General features: G+C 31.0%; 1 protein-coding gene across 1 annotated transcript; it reads right to left on the reverse strand.

Annotated features, from left to right (window-relative positions):
• Positions 1-518: 518 nt before the first annotated feature.
• LOC111707038 (uncharacterized) lies at positions 519-19,498 on the reverse strand. The gene is made up of 9 exons (XM_023480023.1): positions 19,461-19,498; positions 14,736-14,792; positions 9,832-9,885; positions 9,224-9,276; positions 8,784-8,808; positions 7,651-7,672; positions 5,282-5,377; positions 3,583-3,668; positions 519-902 (listed from the first exon to the last, which is right to left on the reverse strand). The coding sequence occupies exons 1-9, from the start codon at positions 19,490-19,492 to the stop codon at positions 839-841; spliced, it is 489 nt and encodes a 162-aa protein (XP_023335791.1). The 5' UTR covers positions 19,493-19,498; the 3' UTR covers positions 519-838.
• Between the last annotated feature and the right edge of the window lie 1,334 nt (positions 19,499-20,832).

The following is a 20,832-nucleotide window of genomic DNA, read 5'->3' on the forward strand; positions in this document are numbered from 1 at the left end:
CATCCCAAATAACGACGACATTTCAAATAACATTCCACTTAAAGAGTGGATATCAAATTCAAATGGCAGCTTTCTTTTTCTTTTAAAAATATAAAGAAATGATCAGTCATAAGCTTATAGAGAAACAAGAATATCTCATCGAGTAGAGCTATTCAGTACTTCGTCCTACTCCTAGTAATGTTTATATTTTATAAATAAAAGTTTTACTGAACTAACAGTATGTAAAACGTGATAAGTGACAAGTTAAAAAGACTATACATTTAACATTTATTTATTGCAACAAAACGTTTATAGTTCACAAATTGAAACTGAATGAAGTCATATCAATAGGATTAGCTATTGCTCTTTGAGAAAATTGAACCAAAGGAATTGAGCTGTTGCCACAAACTCAAATCTTCATATCCCAATATCTTTGCAATCTGATGGTGCAAACCTTTGATATTTCAAACTTAGATTGCTTTATCTATAAGTATTAATAGTTTAAAATATCTAAGGTCTACGACATTGACATACAAAGATATAGAGATTAGAAAATCAGAGTTTGTGGCAAAAACTCAATTCCTTTTTGGCGTAAATATTACGTAAATAGAAATCGATATCTAACTGTTTGAACTATAGAACACAACGATATTACACGAATTGCTAAGAAATTTGAAAAATATGCTAAACTTAAAGTAAACCTTTAAAAATTAAAGTGGTTTTACATATATTTATGAAATGCAGGCAAAAAAAGAGGATTTTGCTTCACCAATTGTTATCAAGGTATAGATAAGAGCTATTTATTGATTATTGATACCTCCAACCTTACTTAAATATCTGAACAATCCCTTTACGAAATTTAAAATGTTTTCTCCTCGACTCTGAACATGTTAGATTTATTGGCAGATCCTTTTTGCTTCGGCCTGAAATACAAAGATACATATAAGGATAATAAGGTCCAAAATAATCTTAATTTACAGTCCTGCTTTGCTGTCTATAGTAGAGATGTCAACGATAGTGTAACGTAACGTAAAATGTACGTTTTTGTACGTTACGTTACAATAATGTGTAACGTTTGGATATATTCTATATAACGTGAACGTTAAGTTTATATTGGAAAAGTTAAGATAAAACGTAACGTTATCAAAAAATATTCTTTGCACTGAAATGCATTTTAACGTTCAGAACTATGCCCCAATGACGTTTTATAAAAGCAAAACGTTTGTCATCTTTTAGATCTTAAACCAAGTGAAAGTGTAACGTAAGGTCTCTGAAAATATTTACCTAGCATGAAAGTGGAACGTTAAAAAATTGTGGTTACATTACATAAGCTTTAACGCAACGTTGGGAAAGTTTTTCAATACGGGAAATGCAAAAGCGTAACGGAGTTTACTGTTTTTTTCACAACATTTACTAAAGCTTAACGTTGTATATGGTATTCAAGTGCAGAAATTCATTACGTAACGTTACTCTATGCCATAAAGTTTCATAATGTGCAACGTAACTTTTCAAACGTTAATACTTTTGATGAACACTATCGTAAAGAAAGCTAAAATCTAGAAAAATCAAAACGTTGACATCTCTAGTCTATAGCTTCTATTGAAAGTGTGCAACAATTGTTCTAGTTGCCTAACACTCAGTATTTCGGATAAATCGGACCAATTTACAGTACTGTGTGTTTTCCATGTTCTAGATTTATAGACATAGGGTTAACATCATAGGGCGGAAAACGGGCAAAATATCTATATATATATAAAGTTGTAATCTCTGTTGAGATGTTAGTTTGTTTATTTTTCCGATCATAACTCAGGAACCCCAGGACCGATTTGTCTCAAATTTTGATTGGGAGACCCACAGGAATATTCTCAATTTGGTTTTGAGATTTTAAGTTGAGTGGTCGACTTTCCCGGTAAAATCGTTTAAGTGCGGGTAAACGGCGGGAGTTACTTTTAGTAACCTTGGCAGCACTATGTTCCCAAGCTAGTCGTTCATAAATCACATGGAATTTGATTTTTGGCCGCAGCGCTCGGTCCCTAGCCGCGGTGATCGGCCAAGTTTGAGGCCACATCGCTCGGTTCAGAAATTGTCTTCGGACCAAGACAATGTCATTTTGCCTGTTGAGTCTCTTTGGCTCAGTAACATTTTGCCTTGTTACACTTTGCCTAGTCACATTTTGCCTTGGTAACATTATGCCTTGTTCAAGTTTGCCTTATAACGCTCTGCGTTGGTAACATTTTGCCTTAATAACATTTTGCCTTGGTAACATCTTACTACAATTTTGCCTTGAACAATTTAATTTGATAGGAACCTTGATTTGTGAAAAGTTAGAAATGCGCAAATACTTTTTTAGAGATACGCAAAAGTTTTTTTAAACCGAGGCAAAGCCCAATGTTTGGAAGATTCAAAAACTCTTCAGAAGCACGGAAGCTGATACAAGATGCTCATTTATGTCTAATGCACTAGGACAAATCAACCAACAGCGGAAGAAAACAGAAATCCTTAGACGGCCCGGGCAGATTAAAATATGTAGCAGAGAGTTGTGAAACCATCCCGAATTCAGACTACATCAGAATGATTGCTCAGGACCTAGCTAAGAAAGATGATGATGCTTAAAGTTTCAACAAAAATTATCATTGTCAAACCTTGCATCTTAGATATATGTATTGTAATAATAATAAATAGTTTTTAGTTATTCAAGGCAAAATTATAGAGAGATTTTACCAAGGCAAAATGTTCAAGGCACAATGATACCAAGGCAAAATGTTACTAGGCAAAATGTTATCAATGCAAAATGTTACCAAGGCACAATGTTACCAAGGCAAAATGTTACCCAGGCAAAATGTTATCAAGGCAAAATGTTACCAAGGCACAATGTTACCAAGGCAAAATGTTACTAGGCAAATTGTGACTAGGCAAAGTGTAACAAGGCAAAATGTTACTGAAACGTCTACGGCAGGATAGAAATCAATCATATGAAAATAAATGACGAATTTCAAATAAAGAATTAATGCCGTTTTGATAAAGGGCAAGGTACAGTTCCCATGTTTTTTATTACAATGATTACAATGCAAAAGTCTAATTAAAGTTGTGAAGGTTGCATTTAATATGTAATACCATTGCTTTTTATGAATTATAAAAGTTCAGAACGGATTTTAAAACACATATAATCTTTCGTAATCGTATAAAACATCTGAAACCATATAGGCTATTCTCTGTGCAAAATGCAAAGTAAACACTTCTTTATTTGAAACAGTCAATCGGCTTAAATAAAAAAACCTGATAAATAAAACTGATCTTATTTTAACCTTCCTATTTTAGCTATAATACCATTCAAGAAAGATTGTCGTCCTCAATTTGAAAAAAGGTAGGCATGCTCGATGAACAACGGAACGGTACTCTTAACAAAAAGAAAATGTTTCTGCGTTCTAAAAAACAAACAAAAAATATGTTTTCTTTTAATCTATAAAACCCACAATATCATTGCTCTGTAGATATCGCAAGGTTTTAACTTTATCATTGAAAATCGGACACGACGCTCCATTTTATAAACTGAGGGTGACTTGAAAAAAAGTTTACAGTCCCTTTAAGCATGTTAAATATGACCTGATGGTGAAGGATACATAATATTTTTTAGTTGTATCAAGAACATCTCCTCCTCTACCCCCATACTTCTTCTCAGGAACCGTGTCCTGTAAATATAAAGTATCAAACCAAATGAATTACTTACTGCATTACAATAAAATTATAGAAACTGTTATTGAAAACGTAAACTAATAGTTTTCGCTATAGTGCATTAGTAACTAAAAAAGAGAGATAAATCCAAGAGAGATCGAAAAATATATCTTTTTTAAATAGACCTAATTCCTGAAAGTTTCCTTGAAAACTAATTTGATTTAGAATTCCAAGAGCAGAGGCCGAATGTAAAGAATTTGAGCCGCGGCTCAAATAAGGTTGGTTCTACTTAAAATTGAAACCGGTTTGTGGGGGATTTCAGACGCGACTTAAATTCATTAAATTCGGCCACTGGACTCAAAAAGTGAGTTTAATTGCACGAAAACGGTTTGAATCATTTAAAATTAATTTGGTTCCTTACATGTCTACAACAATTATCTAACCCTAGAAGCTATGTAAGATAACTTTTTTAAGGATGCTTCCAAATCAATTCCATCGGGAAAAGTTCCAAATCCAAAAAATATTATCGTCGACACAAAATTGATCCGGAAAATATTGTAAACCCTACATGATCCGGAAAATATTGTAAACCCTACATGATCCGGAAAACAGTGTAAACCCTACATGATCCGAAAAATATTGTAAACCCTACATGATCCGGAAATTATTGTAAACCATACATGATCCGAAAAATATTGTAAACCCTACATGATCCGAAAAATATTGTGAAAAATATTGTAAATCCTACATGTTCCGAAAATATTGTAAACCCGACATGATCCGGAAAATATTGTAAACCCTACAGGTTCCAGAAAATATTGTAAACCCTACATGATCTGGAATATAAACCCTACATGATACGGAAAATATTGTAAACCATACATGATCCGAAAAATATTGTGAAAAATATTGTAAACCCTACATGATCCAAAAAATATTGTGAAAAATATTGTAAATCCTACATGATCCGGAAAATATTGTAAACCCTACATGATCCGGAAAATATTGTAAAATCTACATGATCCAGAAAATATTGCAAACCCTACATTATCCGGCAAATATTGCAAACCCTACATGATCCGGAAAATATTGTAAACCCTATATGATCTAGAAAATATTGTAAACCCTACATGATCCGGAAAATCTAGTAAACCCTACAATCTTCATTAATTAGAAGGTTTCCAATCTTCTCCAAAATAATGAATGTGTTAAGATCTTCTTTTGTTTTAATTAGTATATATGCATAGTACTAATACACGTAAAGCATTTTATATGATACACCAGTGAATTTGGTTCAATTATCTTCTTATATTAAAAAAACATTATCAAAAAGTTTTTATGGCTGCTATTTTTGATGCGTTCTTATATCATTGAAATAAATTCATTGTATCCCTATATTTTTTATCTATTTTTATGCTTCTTTGGTGTTCGTTTGCCTGTCTCTGATTTATAAAAAAAAATGAGAGATTTAACAAGTCCATCGAGTCTGGAACTTTTGATAGAGAAAAGAAGCTAAGCCACAAAACCGTAATTAAATATGTTCACAGGTTTCTGGCTAACAGGGTTAAAAATCAATTTTATGAAAAAAGAAGGAATTTTGAAGTTTAAAATTTTAAATTTGAACGGGAACCTGGAAAAGTTGTCGATAATGTTGATCCCTTATGAGTTTGGTTTTATTATCCTCTGGAGTAAACAGCTCCCATCCGTCCTGACTATTTTCAACAGTCTAGAACACATATACAGTGAAAACCATTTATTATACTCCAGAGTAAACAGCTCCCATCCGTCCTGACTACACTTAATATAGTCTAGAACACATATACAGTGTAACCCATTTATCACACTCCAGAGTAAACAGCTCCCATCCGTCCTGACTACACTTAATATATTCTAGAACACATATACAGTGAGAACCATTTATCACTCTTCAGAGTAAACAGTTTCCATCTGTCCTGACTACATACAATAGTCTAGAAAACATTTACAGTGAGAACCATTTATTATACTCCGGAGTTAACAGCTCTCATCCGTCCTGACTACACTCAACAGTCTAGAACACATATGCAGTGAGAACCATTTATTATACTCCGGAGTAAACAGTTTCCATCCGTCCTGACTACACTTAATAGTCTAGAACACATATACGGTGAAAACCATTTATTACAATCCGGAGAAAACAGTTTCCATCCGTCCTGACTACATACAATAGTCTAGAACACATATACAGTGAGAACCATTTATTACACTCCGGAGTAAACAGTTTCCATCCGTCCTGACTACATACAATAGTCTAGAACACATATACAGTGAGAACCATTTATTATACTCCGGAGTAAACAGCTCCCATCCGTCCTGACTACACTCAACAGTCTAGAACTAGTTAGGGTTTCCAGTCTTATTACATAACGCGTAATTTTGCGTAATTACGCGCAACACTTTCTTTAACTTACGGAGGAGCATTACACGAAATTATGTGTTAATTACATATACAAAAGAAAGTCTATTTTCGCGTAATTAAGGCATAATCACGCAAAATAACGTAATACGAAACCATTCCATAGTTAGTAAAGCACTATGAATTCTCATAAATGAATATAGCGGGAAAATATGTGTAATATGATTGAATAATTTAAATACTTTCAAATTGAAGTTTCGCTAATTAGGCGTAATTATTGCAAAGTTTCGCGAAATTACGTTGTAGAAATTTTTCGAAAATACAGCATAATTTAGCGAAATTGAAGTATTGCTAATTACGCGTATTTATTATATTTTTTGCAAAATTACCTTGTAGAAATTACATGAAATTATGGCGTAATTTTGCGACATCGAAGTTTTGCTAATTATGCGCAAATAAAACAAAATTTCGCGAAATTACATAGTCAAAATTAACGTGAAATTACGCCATAATTTCGTGAAATTGAAGTTTCGTTAATTAAGCGTAATCATTACAAAATTTCGTAAAAAACTCTTTGTAGAAATTACGCGAAATTACGAAGTGATTTTGTGGTAATGCAGTTTCGCCAATTACACGTCAGTGAATAATCTGATACGTTGGATACCCTAGAAGTAAACTGTAAATCAGGAACTGTAAACCTCAAACTGTAAACTAGGAAAGTGTAAGTCGATCAGGAACGGTAAACCTGGAACTGTAAACCAGTTAACAAGGAATTGTAAACCAAGAACTGTAAACCAGGAAATGTAAACTAGGAACTGTAATCCAAGAGTTGTAAACCAAGAACTGTAAACCAGGAACTGGAAACTAGGAACTGTTAACTAGGAAGTGGAAACCAGGAAATCTAAACTAGGAACTGTAAACCAGGAACTGAGAACAAGGAACTGTAAACCAAGTACTGTAAACAAGGAACTTTAAACCAGAAACTATAAACCAGGAACTGCAAAATCGGAACTTTAAACCAAGAACAGTAAACCAGGAACTGTTAACAAGGAACTGTAAACTAGGAAAGGTAAACCAGGAAGTGTAAACCAGGAAATGTAAACTAGAAACTGTAAACCAGGAACTGTAAACCAGGAACTGTAAACCTGGACTGTAAACCAGGAACTGAAAACCAGGATCTTTAAACCAGGAACTGTAAACCAGGAACTATAAACCAGGAACTGTAAACCAGGAACTGTAAACCAAGAACAGCAAGCCAAGAACTGTAAACCAGGAACTGTAAACCAGGAACTGTAAAATAGTAACTGTAAACCAGGAACTGTACACCAGGAACTGTACACCAGGAACTGTAAACTAGAAACTGTAAACCAGGTAAAAAAATCTGTTTTTACTTTAAAAACCTCTTTTTGATGTATTTAACATGTTAGGAATTTTTCCAGAAATAAAGATTTTTCGAAAACAATATTTGATTCACGGAAAAGTAGATAAAATATCAAAATCAACGTTTTTTAAGAACAGTTAATTGCATGCAGCAATCAAAACTTTTATTAATTATAAATCATTCAGAAAAAAATACTATGTAAGACATTTTAAAATATAATTACCTTGCTCCGTTCCTTGTTTAAACTAAAAAACATTTTAAAATTAGTATTTTTCATCAGGGGCCCCCTTAGACGTTTTTTAAAAACATGATAAACCAGTGGTGTTCTAATTTGATTTTTAACTCTTAGAAAAGATAAGTTAAAAGAAACCACTAAAAAAGTCTTTAAAGTGTATTATCAAAACGTAATTACAAAAGGTATCCTTTAAACCTTTTACGCTTTCGTACAGTGTGAACTCGAAACAGTTGATTTCCTACATTGTGTACTCAAAAGAGCTGATTTCGTACAGTGTCAACTTAAAAAAGCTGATTTCGTAAAATAGATTATTAGAAAATAGATTATTTGAAAATAGATTATTAGAAAATAGATTATTAGAAAATAGATTATTAGAAGAATCTAAGGGGTGGGTAGTAGAATCCAGCTAGGGGGAAGAATCTAGGGGTTGGGGTAGTAGAATCTCAGGATTTTATGAATTATTTTCTCTCTACCGAACTCTGTTGGAAGAAATTAGATCATTTATCAAGAATTTATTGCATTCTATAGATCCAGAATAGATTCAGAATTTTATTCATTCAACTATATGATATATTTTATATATATAGATAGATATATTATGTAATATATATGGACAAAGATATCATATCAACAAATTAAAAAAACTGTCAGGTCAAATTATTAAAGTCTCATCATTGGAAGGTATCTCTGTATTTAAAAAAATATGAACTATTTTTGTTTTGAAAATTATATATGAAATACTTTAAATATGTAGTTATAGATTTGTTATTAGCTAATTTGCCCCCCCCCCCCTCAAAATAAAATAAATTACAAAATACATTAAACTTTGGGCGGAAAGTATTCAGAATCAGAAAATCCATCTATTTTCTATTTTGTTTAACTTTCAATGTATTTTATCATTCTAAATTCAATTTTTAAGTTCGATTTAATTCATGGTAAATTTTGGGGTTAATTGTTTTTAAATTGTGTAAAATATAATGACGCATAAAACTTCTTTTTAATTTAATGAAACTTCTAATTTTCTAAATTTTTGATTTAATTTTAAAATGTGAACATAATTAGAATTAAAATAAGAATTGAAAGATGAAAAGTATGAAAATATTATTTAATATTGTGGTTACCTTGGTCGAACACCAGATATTCCTCCTAAAAATAATATTTTTGTATAATTTTCAAATACATAACTCTAATATACATTCCAAATCGAAGCCAAGGTTATGGCTTAGAGACGTTTCAATTTTATTAGATACAGAAGGTTGGATATTGAAATGAAAAGTACATTTGAATTTCCGAGCTGGGTTAACCTTTCCGGTCCCAGTTTGTACTGTACCTAGATGTATGGACAGTACTAGCCGGTGCAACAAGGTTTACACGGTCAGACTTTATGCTTCATATAGGTTGAATTTACTTTTACTAAAGGGGCAGAGGTGCGTGGTTAACAATAACACTTAAGTTTTCAGCAACGCAGTTTAATAAGTTCATTAAACCCGTTGAGTAATCATACATACTTATAATTTAGAAAATTATCATTTGCCAAATTAATTAGATTTTGTTTACTTACTTGTATACACTGAGCAAGGTATTGAGGTGTATGCGTGCGCCGCATGATGACATCTAAATGAAAATAATACAATATTTTCAAAAACAAGATTTAAATAGTTAAGGAATAATATCCTTTGTTTAAAACTGAAAATTCTGACAGATCAAATAGTTATAGTTTGAAATATCAAAGATTGCAAAGATAGAGGAATTAGAAAATAAGAGTTTGAGACTTGTTGTCAGTTACTTTTCTAATAAAAAAAAAAAAATTCTATTACAAATATGAAAGTATATGTTTACTGTTTACTTATGGGTATTGTTTACCAATAGATATTGTTTACCTATGGGTATTGTTTACCTATGGGTATTGTTTACCTATGGGTATAGTTTACCTATAGATATTGTTTACCTATGTATATTGTTTACCTATGGGTATTGTTTACCTATGGATATTGTTTACCTATGTATATTGTTTACCTATGGGTAATGTTTACCTATGGGTATTGTTTAACTATGGGTATTGTTTACCTATGGGTATTGTTTACCTACGGGTATTGTTTACCTATGGGTATTGTTTACCTATAGATATTGTTTACCTATGGATATTGTTTACCTATGTATATCGTTTACCTATGGGAAGACGATGAGCATCTTCTTGGATCCTCTGATAACCCAGATTCCAAACTTAAAAAAAACAAGTAAAAATATGCTTCAATCTGCGAGCATCTTTTAAAGTTCATAATCAAAAATTAAAAATCGTATAATAATTGTTTACAATACAAATAAGTACATTTTCAAATTTAAGGAAAACTTTTTTGTGAAGGTATTATTTTACACAACAAAATTGACCTTTGATTAATGACTCTAAAACATGTAACATACAAACATATTTACATATATGGATTTATATTATATGTAGACTCTAAAACATGTAACATACAAACATATTTACATATATGGATTTATATTATTTGTAGACTCTAAAATTCATAATTTTATTAATACTTTGAAACACCTGTTTCTTTGTACATCTACTTAAATACAATTTTGATTTCAACAACTTTTTTAAGAATTACCATTCTGAAGTATAACCGTGTCTTGATTTTAGAAGTTTGAATTTCTGAATTTCAATTCTTTCAAAACTGGGAAAAGAAAACTTATTTCCGTGAAAAAATGCATTAATACAATCCTCTACTTATCTTTATGCATATTGCATAGTTACAGCAAATATAAATGGTTTTGCTCCTGAAAATTCAAACCTTTTGTGCAGATATTTTCCAATTCTATTCCCAGCTCTCAACAGAAATATGTCAAAAGCATCAACTTATTCTTCAAGTCAGATATATGGATTCATGTCATTCATTCATTTAAAAACTAGTTTAGAAAACCTTGCAATCATAAGATATAAAATTGAAATTTTTAAAATCAATTTGTTTCTAACATTAAAACGGTCTTTAATGTAAGATTTTTTTTCAGGAATATAAATATTTAAAACAAAAAATATGAGTTTTTCAGATTGGCGCATTTGCAGTTTAAAACTTATTTTAACTTGGGTAAGAAAAAAATCGTGTGATGAAAAAGGAAACCCTTTACCAAAGTTTGGTCTTTTGTTCTACTAAAACTATAGTTTTCTTGGATTGGTTACTGTTACGTAATGTTTCATTAATGCAGGGGTTTACACACACTTTGATTATTCCTTAGATTAAAATCAAACAGATGAACAGTGGTACAGGAGATTGGTAGATTTGACATGATTAAAGTCTACAAGAGATAAAGAGTAGATAAGAATGGTAAATAAAACATAAATAAAGTCTATTAGAGATGAGAATGGTAGAATAAACATGATTAAGTCTACTAGAGATAAAGAGTAGATAAGATTAGTGGATTAAACATGTTTAAAGTCTACTAGAGAAGAAGAGTAGATAAGAATGGTAGATTAAACATGATTAAAGTCTAACAGAGAAGAAGAGTAGATAAGAATGGTAGATTAAACATAATTAAAATCTATTAGAGATAAAGAGTAGATAAGAACTGTTGATTTAACATGATTATTGTCTACTCGAGATAGCTAGTACAGGGACCATATTACTGAAAAGTAAGACGTAATTGAGCAAGAGAAGTGGATCAACCATGTCTTCAACTATATCTTACTCTTCATTAAATCTGGTCTCAGAAGAATGATATTTTGTAGACTAAGCTACAAAATGGTCTAATCAACTGGATAATGATTAAGGGGATATATATCAAATTAGAAATAGGATAAGAATAAAGGGGGGGGGGGATTTCACTAGGAAAAAACTTATCCTGACTATTTCTCGTCAAAAATATCCCTGTAATTCAGGGTACATTTAAGGTACACCCTTTTTTTCAGGGAAAAATAGAGCTTGATGCCCTAAATTGTTAATTAATAAAATGTAAAAAAAGAAACATATTTTAATAATTAACTAAATAATATTAAAAATATATATTCTAAAGTGATGAGGATTTATCCCTGTTTCCATGATTGGACACTAACTTCCTAATATTTGACAGGTTTCCCTTTCCTTTACTTTGTCAATAGCTGGGGACACAGATTAGGCAGATAGGATAATAAGTGTTATCCAGGGAGAAACTTTTTTTGTCTTAAATCTGTGATATCTGGATATGCCGGCTACCTTTCTTCTTAGCTGCATTAATGCTCCTTTTTTATTTCAAAGGCAAAGTTTCCTACTGATTCAACCAATGAGGACTCTAATTTGAAAATGTTTCGACCAATCAAAAGCCCTATCATTGGTCGGAATTACGCCGTTAAAGAGCTCTTATTGGTTGTTGCAGTTTAGGTTTTCTCCTCTTTGCAAGACGGTTCAAGGGATAGGGTACTTTTCTCAGGTTAAGATATTAAACCAGTTTGCTTCGATCATTCTTATTAAATGTTTTTTTCTGTAACTAAATTTCTTTCATTGATGAAAGGTTATTCCCTCTATTTTTGGTTTATTATTTGGATATTTTGAATATTGAAGTTAAGTTGAACTTGGAAAAACTTATCAAGAGTAAAAAACCTACAAATTTGTAATGTTATTTTTTGGACTCAAAAAAATGCTGACAGGTAAAGCAACATATAAATGATATAAATACTATAGGAGAGCAATGCACTTTATGCAACCTAGACCTTTACAAAGTTATTATTTTAAAACAGCTTGTAATGTCCGATCTGTAGAATCTGTGAAGGTATTATTTAGTATTTCTATTAAGGGGTTCTTGGTTCAAAACAAGTTTATTTGACCAGGAAATAATTGTTTATTCATGCAAAACCATTCACCATAAGCTTCTCTACATTGTTAACCCTATATATCCTGGGGTTGTCAACTAACACATGTCCATCACTTCAGGCTAAAAGCTTGGCTTTTATATCTTCTGCGCCCTGAGTCGTTGCAGGCATACTGCCTAAATGCCTTATTTTATCTACACCAGACTAAATCTTTATTTAGACCTACTTCCAGTCATTGGATTTCAAAATTTTATAGCTCTTTGGAAAGCCTATAACAAAAGCAGTCAGATTGCACAATTTTCACAGACGCCTTTAAAGGTAATTTGCAAATTTTCAGTTGTTCTTGAATACACATTTTGATTTTACAAATTTTGCAATTTTTTTGCACATTTCAATTTGCTAGGTCAAGGGCTTTTCAAAAATGTATAATTCATTGCAATTTGCGCAATTTTGTCCTTCGCATTTTTTGCTTAAAAACTAGATTTTGCAAAAACGTATCAAATGATATATATTTGTATCACAATAAGAATATAGAGGGGGAGGGTGCCATTTGACCCCCCCCCCCCTCCCCAGGGACCCAGCCATGAAACCGGACGTCAGGATAAATAGGGTTGATGTAAATATTATAAGGTCTTTTATATAATTTAAATTATAATCCACGATTAGCTGTTTATAATCATTACACATTTAAAGTTAATAGTTTGTTTCCAAACTTATCTATATAATAAAACTATTCACTCATATATCTATATAATAAATCTATTCACTCATATATCTATATAATAAAACTATTCACTCATATATCTATATAATAAATCTATTCACTCATATATCGTTATAATTTATATTAGTTTGCCATGGCTTGTCTAATGGTTGGATCGAATTGGCTAATATTTTTGAGGGAAGTGCTTAACATTCTACAGCTTCCTGCCTTAACATATCCTACTGTCCTAACATAAACTTACAATCATAATATAAAACTTGTTGATTAAATATATCAAACTTATAATCTTAATATAAAACTTGTTGATTAAATATATCAAACTTAAAAACTTGTTGATTAAATATATCAAACTTATAATCATAATATAAAACTTGTTGATTAAATATATCAAACTTATAATCTTAATATAAAACTTGTTGATTAAATATATCAAACTTACAATCATAATATAAAACTTGTTGATTAAATATATCAAACTTATAATCATAATATAAAACTTACCATCCAGATATAATACCAACCACTAACCATCCAGATATAATACCAACCACTAACCATCCAGATATAATACCAACCACTAACCATCCAGATATAATACCAACAACTAACTATCCAGATATAAAACCAACCATCTAGATATTAAACCAACCACTAACCATCCAGATATGAAACCAACCACTAACCATCTAGATATAAAACCAACCACTAACCATCCAGATATAATACCAACCACTAACCATCCAGATATATAAGCAACCACTAACCATCCAGATATAAGACCAACCACTAACCATCTAGATATAAAACCAACCACTAACCATCCAGATATAATACCAACCACTAACCATCCAGATATATAAGCAACCACTAACCATTCAGATAGTACAAATTTAACCTTCTTTATATAAAACTTACAGTCCTAATATAAAATATAATGCTCTAAAATTAAACTTACAATTTTTTTTATAAAACTCACTCCTTTAATATAAAGCTAATAGTCCTAATATAAAACTTGTTCAAATATAAAACTCATTGTTCTTATATAAACTTATACTCCAAATACATAACCAAATGTGACCTAATATAAAATTTAACCTTCTTAACATAAAACATACTGAAAATATGTATCTCACCACCTTAATATAAAAAAATACCTTCCTATTATAAAACATATCATCCTAATATATAATATAAAACTTATCATCATAATTTTTAGATTTAATTTTTAATATACCGTTTTAACATAATCCTCATTGTTCTAATATAAAACTTATCGTGTTAACATAATCCTCATTGTTCTAATATAAAACTTATCGTTCTTACATAATTCTCATTGTTCTAATATAAAACTTATCGTCCTAACATAATCCTCATTGTTCTAATATAAAACTTATCGTGTTAACATAATCCTCATTGTTCTAATATAAAACTTATCGTGTTAACATAATCCTCATTGTTCTAATATAAAACTTATCTTCCTAACATAATCCTCATTGTTCTAATATAAAACTTATCGTCATAACATAATTCTCATTGTTCTAATAACATACTTATCGTTCTTACCCTCCATATTTTCTGAGAATATGGCCAAGTCTACCAACATCTCCCCCTTCCTCTATCCTAAAAATAATCAGCTGACTATGCTTTATCAAATAAAATTACTCAACTAGAATAAAATATAAAATATTTGAGGCAATAAGAATGCCCATTGGTATTCACTTTTAACTAGATAGTCACAGAACATCAATTTTAAAATATCATGTCTATAATAAAATATGGATATAGCCAATATTATAGCAGAATTCATTCCAGTATAATACCAGAATTGAGCCGGGTCAGTACGAATTTAGTGGAGCAGTCCTTTAATTTACTGGGGAAGTGGTAGATCAAAATATAATGTTCACCCTCTAAATGTTTAAAGACGTATGAATTCTAATGTTTTGAGGAGCAAGGATGAGCTAGCTCTTTACAATATTACCAAAGGGATTTATTACAGTGGAAAGATAAAAATTTGCCTAAAATTATCACAAGTAGAAAAAAATCGGTTGTCATGGAATCTGCAAAAGATAAAAGTTAAGAATTTTCCTGAAACACATTGATAACTGGTTACTAACAAAAATTACAGAATAATTGACCTAAAACTATTGAATCTACTATGAAAAACTATATATAAAGTGAAAAATGTTGTTTAGTCATTATAATATTATTTGGTAAGCCATTAAGGATTTCTATATTTTGTGAATTTTATGATTTCAAATTCAAAAGTTCCCACATTGGATATCGAAATTAATTAAGTATTCGTGATTTACCATATCCACCAAAAAATGTCATGTCAGGATGGTTTTTTTCTAACAATGTCAGCTTAAGTAAGAGAGATCAGTCCCTTTAGATTTAAAACAAGAATTTTGTTTAACTATCCTTAATTGTGTAAAATAATGCTGCATTCTTTAAAAGTGTAGAGTGTGAGTGTAGAGTGTAGAGTGTAGAGTGTAGAGTGTAGAGTGTAGAGTGTAGAGTGTAGAGTGAAGAGTGTAAAGTGTAAAGTGTAGAGTGTAGAGTGTAAAGTGTAGAGTGTAGATTGTGAGTGTAGAGTGTAGAGTGTAGAGTGTAGAGTGTAGAGTGGAAAGCCTTGGGCTAAAGCTCTACTAGATATTAAACTAAGTTGAATTCAAAAATGTTTCCAATGAACGATCAAAGAGTAAAGATCTATTTAATATAAAATTCCTGGAACGTTTTAAAAATTGCATTGTTCAGACTTGTTTACAAGCTCTTCACATTTAGTCACTATTCTCCTTTTGCCAATAACATTTCTCGGTCTTCAATAAATATTTATAACCCTCTCGATAGAATTAGCAGAAATATAGTTGTTTTGCAAACTTTATTATCTTTAAGAAGTTTTTAAAGATATAAAATCTAAACATTAAAAATAACTATAAACAAATTTCATTAAAATTCAAAAAAGATATGTAAATACTTTAATTTTTAAAGTGAAAAAAATAAAAAAAAATGTCCTTACTCTTTGTTTAGAGGATTTGAGTTTTTTTCCACAAATTCTGCTTTTTTAATTCCTTTTTTTTGCAACCAATAGAACACAGACCAAGGTCTGTGTTCTATTGGTTGCAAGTTCAAATTTTAAATTCTTTTAGATCTAAGTTTGAGACATAAGGTTAAATTTTTTTTAAAAATCTAGTCTTTTTGAAAATATACCACTATTTACATGGCAGTAGCTTTTTATATATCAAAAGTTCAAATCTTTGATCAATTTACAATTAATATTTTGGTGCAATCCCTTTTATTTTCACACTCTCTCCCTTTAAAATTTTGGTGCATTCCCTTTTATTTTCGCACTCTCTCCCTTTAATATTTTGGTGCAATCCCTTTTATTTTCACACTCTCTCCCTTTAAAATTTTGGTGCATTCCCTTTTATTTTCGCACTCTCTCCCTTTAATATTTTGGTGCAATCCCTTTTATTTTCGCACGCTCTCCCTTTAAAAACAATATTTTTGTATAATATATTTTACGGTGCATCAGTGTAAATTGCTAAAGAGAATTTAGGGAAACATTTAGAAAACAATTTCAAGTCATTAATTTCCAGAATAAAGGAAGAGAAGATTAGTAATGAACTTCAAGCTTTTTAAGTTAAGGACATTTTTGAAAAATTACATTGCAAAACAAGAAAAACGCATAAAATTTTAATATTTCATATTGTTTTTAAATATATCGTGTACGGCGGAAATTAAATAATCAGAGTTTGTGACAAAGACTCAATTCCTTTGTATGTTAAGTACATACGGCCGTAGGGATGGATCGTTAACATTTTCTAAAAAACGATAGTTTCGTTTATAAAAAATTAAGAAAAAACTAAAAACACAACGGTCGTTTTGAAAAAGTTTGTCGTTTGATTAACGAAAAGTAGGTTTTTTTTTATTTTTTAAGATCTTTAACGACGACCCTTTGTTAACGACCGTTAACGATGACCCATCATTAACAACTACCCATCATTAACGATGAGTAACGACCTTTTTAAGACAAAATACATTTTTTGGTCAGAAAACATTGGGTTATTTCTCTCAATAAAAAAAACATTCAAGACAATATTCATAAACTTATCTTCCTGAAAAAAGAATTGAAATTAATTGTCATAAAACTCAGAGTCATTAGCGAAACATTTTTTCAAATACGAGCCTTTTTCGTTTTTTATAAGTTCAAACCGAGTGGTTCGTTTTCAAAAACGATGTTTTATTTCTATAGTTTTTAAACACGATTGAACAGTTGTAAAGATGTATAGTCGTATAGTAATTTTAAGTTCCAATTTCAATTCGCTTAATAATAGCACATATTCAATAATAGTTTAGATTACAATTTACAATTATTATTGATAGATTGATTAAAGATAAGAAGAAAAAAAGCTATAAAGAAATATAAATACATAATCTATATATATATATATATATATCAGTTGAACGCAACAATCTTCTTATAACATTTTATTCATAAAAAAATTGAACCTAACATGACCCAGGGAGGGTTTTTGGATGACCAGAATTTCAAAAGTTTGCCAGCAAAACTTTTGGTTTTAATGAAATTTGGAAAATCCAAAAAATAATTATAAATCCGCGAAAATTTTTGTTATTGCTTTTTAATGTAAAAAGAGACAAGATCTAGAGCAATAGTTGAACAAGAAGATGGGCTGAAAGCCTGTAAGACTAGAAAGTAGGAAAAAAGCAGCTTATTTAATTTGAATTTTGAAGGAAAATCAATTCAAGAACCCCTGGTACGTGGAACTTGCAGTTTGTGCTAGGGGCATTAAAATAATCTACAGAAGGGGGAGGGGGGAGGGTAATTAATAATTAAGAATCATAGAAGTAGTGAGCATATTTCGAATAATGAATTAATATTAATTTTAAAATATAGAAGTGACCATCCTGTCACCCCCTTCCCCACCCTTCCCATCTTAAACTAACCCTAATTTTTTTTACCCCGACCCCATGGTTTAATTTTCCTATTTTGATCAGGGGCGTATAAAGAATTTAACACCAATAATGTCTTTACGGTCCATAGGCACAAATTGCAGAGACAGGACAATATAGGTAGGTAAGCAACCTCATAATCACCGTTACCAAAATCAATTAGGAACTACCCTGGTCCTTTCTGTGTAATTTGTAGTAAATCCAAGAGATCTATTTAAAAAGATGGTTTGTTAGATATATTGAATTAATGTATTATGTGCAGGGTATTCTTTTTCTCTCGTACCATTTCCCCATGATATTTGCTTCTTATAATAAAAATGTGTGAGAAATATGTCTACCTAGAGTAACTGAGAATATTTTACAATATTTTGCCGATAAATTTTCAAAGATTTGGGATAAAATTCTACAAATGTAAAGCCAAATTAGTAATTACTCTATGAAAAAGTGATATTTTTTTAGATAGATCAAAATTTTAAGCAATCCGTGGCCGAATTCAAAGAATTTGAGCGGCGGTTTAAATTTAAGCCCCGGCTTAAATATGGTTGGTACCACTTAAAATTGTATGAAATGTTTCAAGATTTAAGCTGGCTCTTAATTTAAACCGTGGCTCAAATTCTTTAAATTCCATCTCAGTTATAATGTAGAAAAAGGAAAAATATGAAAATATGAAAAATATGTTGCAGGGTGAAATTGATCTCCTCTAGGTCCTTTAGTACGATAAAAATAGCTTGGTCCCACGCACATAGATTTAGCCTGCTTGTAAAAAGTCTCCTCAATTTTTAAGACAGGGTCGAATTTTAAGTGTCGCAAATCCCTAGGCTTTGATTTTACTGCTCACTTGAGCTTTTCTGTAGTACATTTTAGCACTAGAAAGCAATTGGTTTTAGCTTTAGTTTTTAAGTAGTAATCGGCAAACTTCTCGTCGATTTTGCTTGAGAGCTTGGAACCTTTAAATCAGAGTGCAGGAGGGTTAATTACAGTAAAATCTTTGCAAGGTATGATGACCAGGGGTTTTCAAACAGGAGTTTATCCAGTCTGCATATTGTGCAGATAAACTAAAAGTTTTGACTACTGTTTATCCAGGGTTACAGGATGAGACTTTAGAAACGATTGTGCGGAATTATTTTCATTCATTCAGGGTTCCTTGTATAGGTCAAAGCTGGATTATTTCTGTGCTTTATCATTTAGTAAACCATCAAAATACTTAAATAAATTCAGAAATCAGAAACCAAGCTTCAAACTGTCATATTGTTAAAGTTTTGGGTCGTCTTTACAGTCTCATTTTTGTTGGGTCACCCTGTATTTGATATATTGTACCTTAAACACAGCTGATCCTGCTTCCATCTCATTTTTTCTCTTCTAAAAGCAACATATTTTTAAAAAGCATTAAAAATGACTTTACACATCTTTACCGACCTTACTTGAGGCATGTTCTATTTACAACAGTACCATTAAGGAAAATATCTTTATTTTCTATCGTAAAACGTGCTGAATTCTAACAATTTCCAGAAATTTCGCTGTCTGGTGTATATGCGCAAGGATCACTTATACAGAAAACCGGTATTGAAAAAAAAAATCAATTTTCAATTAGAAAATTGAGGATTAGTAGACAAAATTTCAGTTGTGTTGTGAATCGGATATATCACTCTATCAAATTGAACATACAAGATTGAACTCTCGTCAATTGTTCTTGTTGTGTTCTTTTTTTCACTTGTTGTGTACTTGTTGTGTACTTGTTGTGTACTTCCTGTGTACTTGTTGTGTACTTGTTGTATTCTTGTTTCGTACTTGGTGTGTTCTTGTTGTGTACTTGTTGTGTACTTGTTGTGTACTTGTTGTGTACTTGTTGTGTACTTGTTGTGTACTTGTTGTGTACTTGTTGTGTACTTGTTATGCACTTGTTTTGTACTTGTTGTGTTCTTGTTTTAGACTTGCTTTGTACACTTGTTGTGTACTTGTTGTGTACTTGTTGTGTACTTGTTGTGTACTTGTTGTGTACTTGTTGTGTGTTTAAGAAATATCCGGTAACTAGAGACAGCAGAACTGTGTACACTGAAGTACATGAACGCATTGTATCGATTAAACAGCTGGGACAAGGTTTTTAACTATGTTATAACTTTACAGTTTTTAGGTTTCAGCAGAACACAAACTTTTTGGTTTCTAAGTTTCATCGGAATACAAACTTTATAGTTTCTAGATTTCATCGGAATGCAAACTTTATAGTTTCTAGGTTTCCGTAGGATACAAACTTAATAGTTTCTAGGTTTCAGCAGGATACAAACTTTATAGTTTCTAGGTTTCAGCAGGATACAAACTTTATAATTTTTAGGTTTCAACAGGATACAAACTTTATAGTTTCTAGGTTTCAGCAGGATACAAACTTTATAGTTTCTAGGTTTCAGCAGGATACAAACTTTGTAGTTTCTAGGTTTCAGCAGGACACAAACATTATAGTTTCTAGGTTTCAGCAGGATACAAACTTAATAGTTTCTAGGTTTCAGCAGGATACAAACTTTACAGTTTCTAGGTTTCAACAGGATACAAACTTTATAGTTTCTAGTTTTCAGCAGGATACAAACTTAACAGTTTCTAGGTTTCAGCAGGATACAAACTTTATAGTTTCTAGGTTTCAACAGGATACAAACTTTATAGTTTCTAGGTTTCAGCAGGATACAAACTTAATAGTTTC

Source organism: Eurytemora carolleeae, unplaced genomic scaffold (genome assembly GCF_000591075.1).
Source record: "Eurytemora carolleeae unplaced genomic scaffold, Eaff_2.0 scaffold766, whole genome shotgun sequence".
NCBI lineage: Eukaryota > Metazoa > Arthropoda > Copepoda > Calanoida > Temoridae > Eurytemora > Eurytemora carolleeae.

What these genes read in the sequence shown, in the direction of transcription:
- LOC111707038 (XM_023480023.1), bottom strand. Translation starts at nt 19,492, where the DNA reads ATGAGATGGAAGCAGGATCAGCTGTGTTTAAG. An exon ending in CAGGATCAGCTGTGTTTAAG is followed by an intron (nt 14,793 to 19,460) that starts GTACAATATATC and finishes GATTATTTTTAG; the next exon opens with GATAGAGGAAGGGGGAGATG. An exon ending in ATATCTGGTGTTCGACCAAG is followed by an intron (nt 7,673 to 8,783) that starts GTAACCACAATA and finishes AATGTTTTTTAG; the next exon opens with TTTAAACAAGGAACGGAGCA.